Source organism: Microtus oregoni, unplaced genomic scaffold (genome assembly GCF_018167655.1).
Source record: "Microtus oregoni isolate MIOR12 unplaced genomic scaffold, Mior012 000006F_ref0000085, whole genome shotgun sequence".
Taxonomy (NCBI): Eukaryota; Metazoa; Chordata; class Mammalia; order Rodentia; family Cricetidae; genus Microtus; species Microtus oregoni.
Window position 1 is genome coordinate 41750440 of NW_024543065.1, and position 13808 is coordinate 41764247.

Genomic DNA, 13808 nt, shown 5'->3' on the forward strand with positions numbered 1-13808 from the left:
AGGCTGGATTACCTGTGTTACTTCTCTTTTTGGTGTCTTATCTTTTTGTTTTAAAAACACACAAGCCTTAAACCTATCATGAATCTCCATACATGGTGCTGGCTGGCTCAAGCTTCAGGCAGTGGCCACCTAAGATCTTGGGAATAAGAAGTGACATCTGGTTCCATGTTTGGTATTTTTTAAAATCTTTTTTGAGAACTGTGTGGAAATACTTAGCCCCACAATGGACACCATTTGTAAGGAGTCTTTTTCTGACTTATTATCCAGCCTCCCAATAATGACATAAAGACTTTTGTCAATTATGAAAAATCAGCATATAGGTTGGGCTTGTTTCTATCTAGTTTGTAGAGCTTAAATTAACCTTTTTTATTTATCTATGTCATGTTGCATGGTTTAGTTACCTCTTTTCTATTCTGCACCTCTGAATTGCTCTAAGTCTTCTAGAATCTCTATGGCACACTCTGCATGATTAGATCTTTCTCCCTTTCTTCTCTCTTCCCCCAGAAATCCTACCGATCTCTCTTACCTAGCTATCATGGCATAATCTTTCATCCATCTTCCAGCTCCAGTGTCCTGTCAGTGTCTAGTGTCTGACTGGTGACTCTGCCTTTCTTCTTCCTAGAGTTCTCTCTCTGCCCTGGTGTCCTACCTATACCTCCTGCCAGCTCTTGGCCATTAAGCCTTTAATTACACCAATCAAAGCAAAACTTTGTAACACAGTGAAAAAATATCCCACAACAAAACTGATACCTGCACATAAAACAATATACCCGTGAATAAATGTAGGAATTAACCTATTTTAGCGTTAATGTGGACAGCAGACAACAATACAAAGTATTTGAAGAATGTGTTTACAGGTATAGAACAGAGCAACAACAGTCTTGGAGCCCTGATCCTGCCTCAGACACCATGAAGGAAATATTACCCCTGCAATGATCCTTCCCAAGGGTAGGATAAGGCACTGAACAATGTTGGCTTCTTTCTTGGATAAGGAACTGTCTGCATTTTGGGAACTTTCATTTTGGGGAAGTTTGATTTTGATGACCTTCACAGTTTAGATGAAATATATTAACCGTATGCAAAACATGAGAGCAGATAGGGGCCCTTTAACCATAACATTTACATAACCAAATCCCTCTTGCATGCCAACTACACTGTAAAACTGTCTGAAGGTTAATCGTTTCTTGTACATCCAAATCACAAGCAATCACGAAGTTATGAATATGGTGAAAATGACACTGATATTAGACAATCAGGATGGTGCTGAGGCTCAGAGTTGAGATGCCAATAACACTAGTTTAGAATAGACATTTGTGATTGAACAGGCATTAAATCTAATTCAGCTTTTACCAAAACCAGAAGGATTCTGAACAATAAAAGAGGAACACAAGAGAAAAGAGAATGGTGAGAATTTGTCCCTATGTTAGACATGTATGGTGATAGGAAAAAAGGAACCAATCTATGGGGGATTATTATTTAGCAGAATAGAATCAAATCAATGCTGTGAGCTCAGCACATTTCTTTCTCCATTTCCATGCATGTCTTCTCTATGTTCATTCAGGAGAAATAAAAGACCATGTGCTCAGTGTGTTCCTTTTGTTCTCTATGATCCCAGCAGCATCAGCCTGCATCTTTCTTTGTTGTAGAACACTGCTCTCTACCATGGCAATACTCTGGTCCTATTGAAGTCTCTGTAGCTGTTACTACACTCAAGTGACCTGTAGAACATTGGTCCCATCTCTATTCTTTCTTGTTGTTGAACAAGAAAGAATCAGAACTATAGGCAGTTAAAATTTGTAGGCAAAGCTTTTTTTCCAGGGACAAAATCACTGAGATGTTTCCAATATTTTTGGCCATAGTGGAAGACACTGTTATTAACAATTGGGTGTGAGAATGGTTGTTACAGCTAGTGTGGTCTTCAGAGTGAGTTCCAGTATAGCTGGTGCTCATAGTAACACCCTGTCTAAACAAACAATCAAATAAACAAATAAATGAAACACAAAAATCACAAGATTGTAGACATTTTTATACAGAGCCCTAATATAACTCATTGTCTCACCAGCTAGATTTGTATGGAGTCTTGTCTTTGTTTCTGTTACCATTGTTTCATGTGGCTGGTGTAGGCATTGTTCTTGTATCTCTAGGTAATATTCATACAACATCCCAAAGCATCTTCCAGGCATGCTAGGAAACCAACCATGAGATTGGTGTGTATGAAAGAGTAAAGGAGGAGAACCAAGAGCTAAGAGAAAAAAAAAAACAACCACTATATCCCTCAAGTAAAGGTGCTATGTCAGGAAACCATCAGGCTTATGTTGTGTTAAGTCCTGGTCTGTGATGACTGAGAGCATTTAGCCAGATGCAGGTGTTTACAGTGGAGATGTGCTGCAGGAAGAGGCCACAGTCAGACTTGGGTTTGTAATATAGTACACAGAACGCTGAGAAAGAAGGATGAATCTGAGACCACCAGGAGGTTTAAGAGGTTCTGTCTCAGAAACACACACACACACACACACACACACACACACACACACACACAAAACCCCAAAAACTAAGGAACCACAGAGAGACAGAAGCCACAAAATCTTTAGCCCAACCCATCAAGCCCAGAAAGGGAAGAGTCAGGCAGCTGGTTAGAAGAGTTCCGCTTCTTCAGGGGCTGCCAGTATGACATTCGCATGACAGAAATCAGAAACCAGTTTGCAAAGGCCACACAATTTGTGTTTGTGTGTTTGGAAAGAAGATCATCTATCTGCAAACTTGTAGCAACTGGAAGATGCCATGACCCCATTTCTTATAGTGCTGCTGTTTATTGGTGAGATAACATATGGGGAGGGAGAAATATTCTCTGAGAAGAAATCCACCTCACAATCATGATTTGGGCGATCGGGATGTCTGAGCAGTATCCGAAGGCACCTGGAAGTGTAGGTCCTGCTCATGATTTAGTGTAAACACAGCTCACTCTCTTCCAGGACTAAGCCCGAACCTCTGGAACCCAGCATCAGCAGGTAAGCATCTTCCCAGCTGTCCTAGTTTGGACATTTTTGGGCGCGATTAAGGGGAACTCATGAGCAGAGCAGATGGAGAACAGCTGGTTTGGCCTGATGTTGGGGATGCCTAAAAGATTCTGGGTAAGAAGACTGTATCAGAAGGGGAGTTCTGGGGAAACAATTGTCAATTTCTTTCAGGGGGCCTCTCTAAACCTACACTGAGAGCAGTGCCAGGAAATGTGGTAGCCACTGGGAACCAGGTGACATTCTTCTGTGAAGGGCCCTCAGAGGCCAAAGAATATCGTCTCTACAAAGTAGGAAGTCAAGACTACCTGATACCAACAGCCCTTCTAGAAACTGAGAATAATGCCAAGTTTTCTATCTCTTTGGTTCAATGGAACAATGCAGGCCAATATTGGTGTTCTTATACAAGCACCAATGGCTCATTAGAAAACAGTGACACTCTAGAGCTGGTGGTGACAGGTAACAGAACCCTCCCCTAGCCCCTGGATTTGCCTTAAGGGGGCTCCTTTCTCAAATATGAGAAGTGGGGAACCATGTTTCTCATATAAGTTCTCCTAACAGCCTTGCTCTGCTCTCCTAGGAGTTTACGTCAGCAATGTTGCTCTGTCAGCCATTCCCAGCCCTGTGGTGACTTCAGGAGGGCGAGTTACCCTTCAGTGTGAGTCACAAAAGCCATATAATATGTTCATTCTAATGAAGGATGGTGAGAAGTTCTCGAGTCCTGAACCCTCACAGAAAATATACTCTGACATATTTAGAGCCACGTTCTTGGTGGATCCGGTGACCCCCAACAAGAGGTGGAAGTTCACATGTTATGGTTATTTTTTCAGCAGCCCTCAGCTGTGGTCGGTGCCCAGTAACCAGTTGGAGCTCCTGGTATCAGGTAAGGAAGTGTAGTACGTTCTTTTGAGTATAATTACAACTGACACAGGGTCCCTGGAAAATTCCTGATTTGTGTTGGGTGATTGACAACCAGGGCTACTGGACTTAATTTCTGATACAGCTGGTCACCATGGGAGATACTAATAATGAAATCTAAGATCCATAAAAATGTGTGGTCTTTATGTGTACTTCTGCTATTGCAGATCAGCTTATGTATTAGGGGCAATTGTGACCTTCTCTGTAACATTTTAGTGACAGGTGCAACTCCTTTCTTCCTACTTCTTTGCAGGTACCCTTGACAAGCCCACCATATGGGCTGAGCCAGGCTCTGTGATCAACTCAGGGAGTTATGTTACCATCTGGTGTAAGGCAACACTACCAACCCTAATCTATGTGATATATAAAGAGGGAAGCCCAGATCCTCGGGACCAAAAGAACCAAATAGTCTACAATTGTAATGCACAACTCACCATTTCATCTATGAAAGAATTGAATGCAGGGAGATATCACTGCTACTCTTACACCTCTGCTGGATGGACAGAACGCAGTAACACCTTAGAGATGGTGGTGACAGGTGAGAGAAACTCAAAAATCCTTGCCCCAGAAATCACTCTCAAGCAACGACTGCTGTAGCACTATTTCCCATAGAAGGAAAGCTGTGGGCGGCAATTTAGACTGTGTGGTCCACTTTAATTTTTCGGGTGTATTTTTTTAGGAGTCTACAACAAACCCATACTGTTGCCACTGCAAGACCCTGTTGTGACTGTAGGAATGACTGTGACACTCTCTTGTACCTCAAATCATTCATACAACTGGTTCATTTTAACTAAGGATGATCAGAAGTTCTTGCGCAGTGAGCGTTCACAAGATAAAAACACTGGGTTATTTTTTGCCAAGTTCCGAGTGAAACCAACAGCCTTCGGCCAAAGGTGGAGGTTCAGATGCTATGGCTCTTACAGAAGTAATCCTCAGGTGTGGTCAGAAGGGAGTGACCTTTTGGAACTTCTGATCTCAGGTGAGGGTACCTCAGGGTCTCTGTAGAATCATATTCTACTAGACACAGGATCCCAGTTTAGACCATGGTGTATGATGTGTTTCTGAGTCAACTGACACAGTATGCAGACCATGAGAGTCACTGTATAGAAAATGAGGGGAGAGCATAATAGGAATGGAACCTGGGACGGTCAGGAGAATGATGTGTCTTCCCATGACATCATTGGTTCTTTTTCTATTTAGGAGTAAAGTTCAAGATCAGGAGCAAGTTTGATCTTTACTCTGAAACTGTATGATTGACCCCACATCCTTCTCTTCTACTTCCTTGTAGGGAAACTTAAGAAACCCACTTTGAGGGCTGAGCCGGGATCTGTGATTGCCTTAGGGAATAGTGTGATCATCTCGTGTGAGGGGACCAAAGGAAAGCAACCAATGTATTTCCTCTATAAAGAAGGAAGCCCAGCACCCTGGGACAGTCAAACTCCAAAAGATCCTAGTAACAAGGCCATGTTCTCAATAGCATCCATGGAAAAACATCATGCAGGAAAATATCGCTGTTACTCTTACAACTATTCTGGTTGGACAGAGCACAGTGATACCCTGGAGCTGGTGGTGACAGGTGAGAGGTCACTAAGTGTCACTATCTTTGCCTCTGTCCTCAAGAAATAATCTTCCATAGGTGTGCTTCCTCAGCTTTTCTGCTGGAGACATTATGGGCTGTCTTTCATTAAACAGGCTGCCTCTTCCTCTCCTAGGTGTTCACCATGGTAAACCTACTCTGTCAGCTTTGCCCAGCCCTGTGGTGACCTCAGGTGGGAACGTGACCCTTAAGTGTGTCTCATCTAAAAAATATGATTGGTTCATTTTGACTGGGGCAGATCAAAATTTCTCCAGGTCCCAAAAGGCACAGCTTTCACACACTGGACAGTCCCTAGCTCAGTTTCCTGAGATCACCGTGGCATCAGGCAAGAGTGAGCCCTTCAGATGTTATGGATACTATACTAATACCTCGCATGTGTGGTCAGAGGCCAGTGACCCTTTGGAGATACATGTCTCAGGTGAGGAAGTCTCATTTACTCAACTGTTTGGCACCAGAAACCCTTTGTCATATGTTGTGCTGCCTCAAGGCAGGTTTAAAGCCATGGTGGCTGAAGGAATCTGTTGAGTGCTAAGGCCCAGAGTATGAATGGCCATGGCATGGTCAAGGCAGGATGGGATGTGGAATGTATAGAAAGATCCAGCTGTATGGCTTCCTGAGTCTCCTGTTTACAGGACTGTCAAAGAAGCCCTCCCTGCTGACCCAAAAAGGCCCTGTCCTTACCCCTGGAGAGAACCTGATCCTCAAGTGTTCCTCTGAGATAAGTTATGACAGATTTGCTCTGTTTAAGATGGGGGAAAGTGGCCTCACCCAGGTCTCTGTCCATCAGTCTCAGGATGGACATTTTCATGCCAATTTCACCTTAGGCTTTGTGAATTCCTCCATTGGTGGTCAATATAGATGCCTTGGTGCATGCAGTTCCTCCTCTGAGTGGTCAGCCCCCAGTGACCCTTTGGAAATCCTGATCACAGGTAAGGTTTTTAGTGTATTCAGTTGGGACCCATCTTGGCATAGGTTAAGCTGAGGGGAGACCTGGAATTCATCATCAAGATGATGATGAATATCTCACAGAGCAATAGGTCCAGGTAGAAGGATTGCATAGTCTGTTAAAATATAGAGAGCCTAGGTTCTGCATGGGGGACTCAGAACAATGGCTGCAGTCCTACACTCACTAATTTTCTTCTCTTTAGGGTACCCTGCTGTTACACCAAATCTCTCTGTGTATCCAGACACTACTGTTTCCTTAGGAGGGACTGTGACCCTGCAGTGTCAATCATCAGTCCCCGTGGATACTTTCCTTCTGTTCAAGGAAGGTGCAGCCCATCCCTATTTGCATCAAAAATCACAGTTTCAAGATTTACAAAATCAGGCAGAATTCTCCATGAGTGCTGTGACCTCAGCTCTTGGGGGTTCCTATGTATGCTTTGGTTCCCAAAGCTCATCCCCTTACCTGTTGTCACACCCCAGTGTCTCTGTGGAGATCATAGTTTCAGGTGAGATGACACAGACCTCTTTGAGCTCAATTAAGACAAGATTATTGACCTAGGATTTGACCTAGGTAGAGATTTAGAAACAAACTGTTCTTTCTCAATTACTCATCATCTCACCTTCTGCATGGGAGTCCCAGAAGATTTTAGGTAGGAACCTGGATGGTTCTGGAGAAGCTGAAGTGTAGGTAGAAGACTGATAAAAGATGAGATAATAGGGCATCCTTCCACTCATCATTACCCCTTCAAATTTCCCCACAGTCCCCTTGTGTCCCAAATTCCATTTCCATAGAGGTTTTAGATTTTCTTGTCTAGGAATTTTGTTTCACCATGAGTATGTGCTGACACTCTGTCCCCAAGCATCTTCATTCATTTATCAGCTTGGGTGATGACCAAGCTACTAGGTGTGAAGCAGAGATTCCTAACATGGTTCCTAGAAAACCAGAGGCTCAGAAGCTAGGCTGCAGAAGAGGTACTCTGATAGAAGGTGATATTGTTGATCTGTCCTAGATTGAATCACTGAAAATGATGGCAGGTGATAATTCCCCAGAATTTCCCCATGCAATTGTTAGGCCATGAAAAACAGATCTTCATTCCTGTTGTGTCTGACTACTGAGGTCTAGGCAATAACACTTTTGCAAGGTGGGTTTGGGAAATATCAAGCTAGTGATGCAGTTAGTAAATTCTTGTTTAGAGAGATTGACATGTTCTAGCCACTCCCTTATGTGATTCTCAGTTTCTACAAGTGTAAATGGGAGACCCTGACACAGACATTAAATGTCTTTCAATGATGATCTTACCTGTTTCATCTACTTACAGAAAAGGATCCTAGAATTGTATTCTGCAGTGATTCTGCTCCATCTGCCATTGTGTTGGTGACGTTGTCTAGGAGTATGGTACAGGGATAGGGTAGGACATTCAGGATCTTTCCTTCCAGTTAATGAGGTTTAGCTCAAGGATAGGGAATATGGTGAAAGACCGGATAACCTGGGTTCAATCCTCACCTATGCACCATCCTTCAGGGTGATCTGTGGCAGGAAAACTGACTGAAAGTGCTCAGAGGTGGTCCCAGGTTACATGAGTTTGAAAATGATAGTAAGTAACAAACACCTAACATGGAGCAACCACATAGTCAATTCTCTCTTTATTTATTAATTCTTCTCTTATATAATACATCCCAATTACAGCATTTCCTTCCTACACTCATTCACATTCCCTCTCACACATCCAGTCTCCTTCACTACCCATGCACCATATGCCCCAGGAAAGACTAGACCACACAGGTACATTAGTTGAAAATGGCACAAAAGAATACCATAACATCAGGCAGAAACATGATCAACTTTGGGTGAGGTCATCCAGCCGGAAATATGTGTCCCAAGTGTAGGCAAAAGTGTAATATATCCCTCACCACCACTGTCAGAAACTCCCCACAAAAACCAAACCAACCAACAATAATAACTTATATGCAGAGGGCCTAGTGAAGACCCATTCAGGCTCTATGACTGCCTCTTCAGCATCACACAGTAACTTCTTATTCACAATTCTTCATTCATGATGTTACCTGTCTCCTAGGACCGGCAAGGTACCAAAAGGTTGTGATTGGCATTTCTGTGGCCTTCTTTCTACTGCTCCTCTTCCTCACCGTCTTCCTTATCCTCAGATTCAGGCATCAGAACAAAGACAGGAAGGGAGGTGAGTAGGGTGTGGGAGGCCTGGGTCTCAGGGGGTTAGTGGGTCCCACTGTGGAATATCCAAGAAGGAGCTCAGGGCACTGACCCCCAAAGTAAGGTCAGTCTGGGACATGTCAGCCTAGAAACACTTCTGCAGATGCTGATTGCAAAACATCATGAAACAAGTGCAATGTTCTGTATTGTATGGACTTTTCCATCTCCTGGGAGATTTTAACACATACACAATGAGTCGTACAGGTCCCATCCTTTCCTCAATGTGCTAGGTAAGGGGTTCTAGTTTCCCCATTGAGGGACTTTCTCTCTTGCAGTCCAGACAGAGACACATTTGCAACATCATGCAGATTCGGTGACCAGGGACAAAAGCCACCAGAAGAGGTAAATCATGCTCAGAAACAGACTCTACCTGCTTGAATTTCCTTTCTGCCACTTGACACCCTCTTGTTTCCCCAGCTCCAAGCCAGCTCCTGCCATCCAGGAAGAAGTCTTGTGTGAGAGGAAAAGGGCCTGGGAGGGAGATATCTGAGGTTTCACCATCACAGGAGTGGTGGAGCAACTGGGACACTAAATCGTCTTTATGCACCCCTATCCCACTACATCTTCTGTTTCCCTATCTGGGATAGGGAGGGAGTCTGGGGAAGTGAGATATCCTGGGAATCTGGACAGGGGAAGACCTGCATGTTTTGTTATGACAGATGCTACTGTGAAGGTCACACAGCATGCAGACAGCATAAAGCTGGATATTCTGGTGAGACTCTTGTTTATCCACAATTCTAAGAACTTATGATAAAATGATGGTCAGAAATTGTCCCTCAGTATTTAAGTGATCACTTCAGATGTATAGGGCCTTGAGTTTAATCTGTAGTTATAAAATTAAGAAGTAAATTAATAGGAAACCCAAGGAAATGAGAACCATGTACATGGGAATGTGTAGGCACGTTTGTGTAAGTACAGGCAGAAAGAGGGCCAACATCTGATTTCTTCTAGTTTTCTACAACTCATCTTCTGTGATAAGCTCTCTCAATGACCCTGGAGCTGTCTCCTTGAGTGAACTGGTACCATTGAACCCTTAATACCATTGTCTACATCACTGTCCCCTAAGTCCTAGGCATGTGCATTCTTGTTTGACTTTTTTATGTGGGCAATAGGGACCAAAGTCAGGTGCTCAGGTTTACACAGCAAACATTCTTTCGCTTGACTCATCTTTCCAGTTCCTGGATTCCCCCTAGAGCGTGCTTCCTGTAAGGGCTGCAGATGTAGCATGACATAGGTCTTCCTACCCACTGGAATAAGCTCTGGATGGGAGATAATACAGAGACAAACACATAGACTGAGCAGTGCAAAGTGTGTTAAGGAAATGAGTTAGAGGATGCATTTTGAGGTTGTGTGAGGCACAGTGTCAATTTAAGGAAACCTGTGATGAACTGGCACATTGGTGTGGGAGGTCCTTCTGTCTATTTGTTGCTTTTATTGGTTAATGAATAAAGAACTGGCTTGGCCTATAGCATGGGAAGAGAAAGGCCGAGTGAGAGAGAAACCATGGAGCTGCTAGACATAGACACTGGAAACTTTACCCGGTGGGACACAGCTGCATGGTGATATACTGATTAATAGACATGGATTAAATTAATATAGGAGGTAGCTGGTGAGAAGCTAGCTTTAGTAGGCCAAGCAGTGATTTTGTTGATGCACTTTCTGTGTGATTATTTTGGGTCAAGCAAGCCAGGTAGCCGGGAACCAACAAGCAGCTCTCCTCCAACAGTCAATCTGGGTAATGGACATGGCACATTCAAGTGTCCTGGGGGCAGGGACATTCTCTTTTTAAAAGATGAGGCACTGCTGAGGAAATCAAAGTGTCAGAATAATATGTCAGAAGTGCATGGAGGAAATTAACAAATACTCCAAGTCCTCTGGAAGTCCCAGAAGACCACATCAGCAATCATTTAGTTTTATGTAAATGTCTGTAATGTCACTCATGCACCCTGAGGAAGTATGAAAGGAGAGCCTCTGGTGAGTCATAATGATTCTCTCTGTCCCACTGTCTCTCATTTGCAGAGAAAACATGAAAAAGACTCCTCCAAAGACTTTTATGCCCAAGTGAAACCCTGCAGACTCAGAAGGGCAGAAACCACCTCTTCTTCCCTCATGCCAAAGGAATTACTGGATTCAAATGACCCACAGAGAAAAGGCCAAGTGCTAACTGAGCAGGTGGGTCTTGATATCTTTAGTCTTCCAGGCTCCCAGTTCCCAATATAAACATTCTTTTACACCTTCACACTGCAGGCTGATACAACACATGAGTCAAATGATGTGACCTATGCCCAGCTGTGCATCCTGACACCAAGAGAGGGCAGGTGAACCTTTCAGCTTCCAGGCAGAAAAGTCCCTCCTGAGAAGCTCCTCTGTTGTCTATCAGCCTGGGAAGATCCAGACCCTGAATTCCATGGAAGAAGGGTGGATTCAGAAATTTCATATAACAAAATCTCCCTCAAGTGCACAACCATTGGGCGGACATAACCAGTCTCTAGGAAAATCTGATAACTTTGGGAACTCTGATTCTGTTGTCCCTGCATTTAATAAATAAGGAAAGCGCTTTGTCAGTGACCAACAGATAAAATAAGAAAAGAGAAGAGGAATAAAGAAAGTTATTGGTTTTGTGTTTTTCTTAGCTTATTTTTCTTTTCTTTTCTTTTTTTAATTTTTTTATTTTATTTAAAAAAAGGAAAAAAAGGTTTCTGCCTCCTCCCAGCCTCCCATTTCCCTCCTCGTGCTCCCACACTTCTTCTCCTTCCCCCACTCCTCTCCCCCTCCCTCACCAGTCCAAAGAGCACATTAGAGTACTATGCTGTGGTAAAAAACAATGACTTTTCGAATTTTGCATACAAATGGATGGAAATAGAAAACACTATCCTGAGTAGGTTAGCCAGACCCAAAAAGATGAACATGGGATGTACTCACTCATTTTTTGGTTTCTAGCTATAATTAAGGGTCACGGAGTCTACAATGGGTGAACCTAAAGAACCTAAATAAGAAGGTGAACCCATGGAAAAACATATAGTTATCCTCTTGGCCATGGGAAGTAGACAAAATTGCAGGGGCGAAAATTGGGATCTTGGGGGTGGGGTGGGATGGGGTAAGGGGAGATGGGGAGAGAAAAGTGAGAAGGGGAGGATGGGGGAAACTTGGGGAAACACGATTGTGGGCCCATATTTCGATATGGCACAAAAGCCATTAGCCCGATCCAAGCTGATCATGTAGCTCTGCAGACAAGCTGTCTCTGCCCTTAACAAAGGCCAGGATGCCTGCTCCTAGCTACTTTTGTTAATATGTGGATTACCTGAGAAGAGATGTTTGACTGAAGCTGATGACGTAAGAGTTCAGATATTTGGTGCTTCCTTCCTTTTGTAATTTGGAAGCATGTCTTATAGAGATGCTAATTCAGGGCCTACCTGACTGCTAGATGCTGATGTGACTTGAGCCCAGGCACCTGGTTGCCTAGGTGATGGCGTAATTGGTTTTCCCCCTTCCCTGCTCAATTTGGTGTGGGTATATAAAATGTTTGGAGAATTAATGGCGATCTGGCCATTTCCATGATGATGGTGTAAGCTGTGTCAGTTCTTTTCCTCGCGACTCTGTTCCAGCCGGTTTGAGGAATTAGGGAATTTATGTTGGACCCTCACGGGCCACGACATAATTGGCGCCCAACATGGGGCCAACCACTGACCCCAAGATTAAAGACAACTGCAGCTGACCATGGAACCCCGAGACGAAGGCCGGAGGAAGAAGTACAAAAAGGAACGCGGTGCTGACGGCCTAACTCCATGACCCCAGAGAAGGGACAACACGAGAGAGATGGTGAATGCTGATTGCTGGATCCCAGAGGGAAACTGGACAAAGCACGGAGGAGAACACCAGGCTGATCTGCGTTTCCCAAAAAGCAAGGAAGAAGTGACCAGATGTGAGGAACCCGCGAGAAAAAAATCGGTGGATGCGGGAGTAGTGAGTGCTCAGAACTAGAGATGTAAAATAGAGAAAGAAATGTAGAAAAGTGGGACAAATTTTAAATTGGGAGTAAAAATTTGTAAATAAGTTAGATGTGGGATAAGGAAAAATTATTCAGTTATATATTTTGGTAACTAAGTTAAAGTGGAGCAGAACAATGGCAGAGTTATTGAGAATCTGCAAGCATGATAGACCCAGAATTATAACTTTTATTGCTTGCTAAGTGGGTAGAAAAGGTGAAGGAAAAATGACTTTTGGCCCAAGAATACCAAGTTACCGCTGAGACTGATGTGCCACGTGCTCACAGTAGCCAGTTAATCTAACCCACCTGTAAGTAAAAGGCAAGGAGGAACAAAAGAAAGTTTAGAGAGCAAATTTAACCTCACACAGTCTATAGAACAGAGGAGAGGATTCAAAAATTCTCCTAATTTTATGATTTACAAGTTAAAAAAAATAGTTAAAAATCTGCCCACCAGAGCTCAGGAAGGCAGTCTAACAAAGTGAGCCTATGTCCTACCCCCTGCCATGCCGTGCAGCTTCAACTGAAAGAAAAAAGCCAGGTTTAAATTAAGGTAGCTTCTGACATAAGCAGGTTAAAATGCTCTTTCATTTCACAATTTTGCCTTTTTGTCAAAAGTCTGCTGTTTGTAGGCAAGTGAATTTGTATCCAAGGTGGATTGATTTTAGTACTTTGCCTCTGTAGTAAAGTTTAAAGTCAGGGATTGTGATACATTCAGAAATTCCTTGATTGTACAGGATTTTAAGATTGTTCAGGCTAGCCTGAGTTTTTGTCTTTTCTCACAAGGTTGAGGATTGTTTTGTCAAAGTCTGAAGAATTTTGTTACAAGTATAATGGTCATTTGCATTAGATTTGTAGATTGCTTTCAGTAACATTGTCAATTTTGCTATGTTGGTGCTATCTTTACAAGAGAATAGGAGATCTTTACATTTTCTAATGGCTTAAATCTCTTCCTTCAGAGATTTAAAGTTCTTGTTGTACAGGTTTTCAATTTATATAGTCTGAGTTACTCAAAGATATTAATGGTATTTGTGGCTATCTCATGATGTGTGTAGAAGAGATACATTTGAGTTGTTTCCAGATTCTGTGTATGATAAAGTAATTCTGCTGTAAACATGGTTA

The 13808-nt window shown here is 43.0% G+C and overlaps 1 protein-coding gene and 1 long non-coding RNA gene across 2 annotated transcripts; both read left to right on the forward strand.

Moving 5' to 3' along the window:
- Positions 1-808: 808 nt before the first annotated feature.
- LOC121449814 (leukocyte immunoglobulin-like receptor subfamily A member 6) lies at positions 809-9191 on the forward strand. Its single transcript, XM_041654486.1, has 12 exons — positions 809-857; positions 2973-3008; positions 3189-3473; positions 3595-3897; positions 4186-4470; positions 4612-4911; positions 5221-5508; positions 6162-6458; positions 6678-6980; positions 8550-8669; positions 8977-9043; positions 9119-9191. The coding sequence occupies exons 1-12, from the start codon at positions 809-811 to the stop codon at positions 9189-9191; spliced, it is 2406 nt and encodes an 801-aa protein (XP_041510420.1).
- A 1536-nt stretch (positions 9192-10727) lies between these two features.
- Positions 10728-11326, forward strand: LOC121449729. Its single transcript, XR_005974542.1, has 2 exons — positions 10728-10873; positions 10949-11326. It is a non-coding gene; the product is annotated as an uncharacterized LOC121449729 (long non-coding RNA).
- The last annotated feature ends 2482 nt before the right edge of the window (positions 11327-13808 follow it).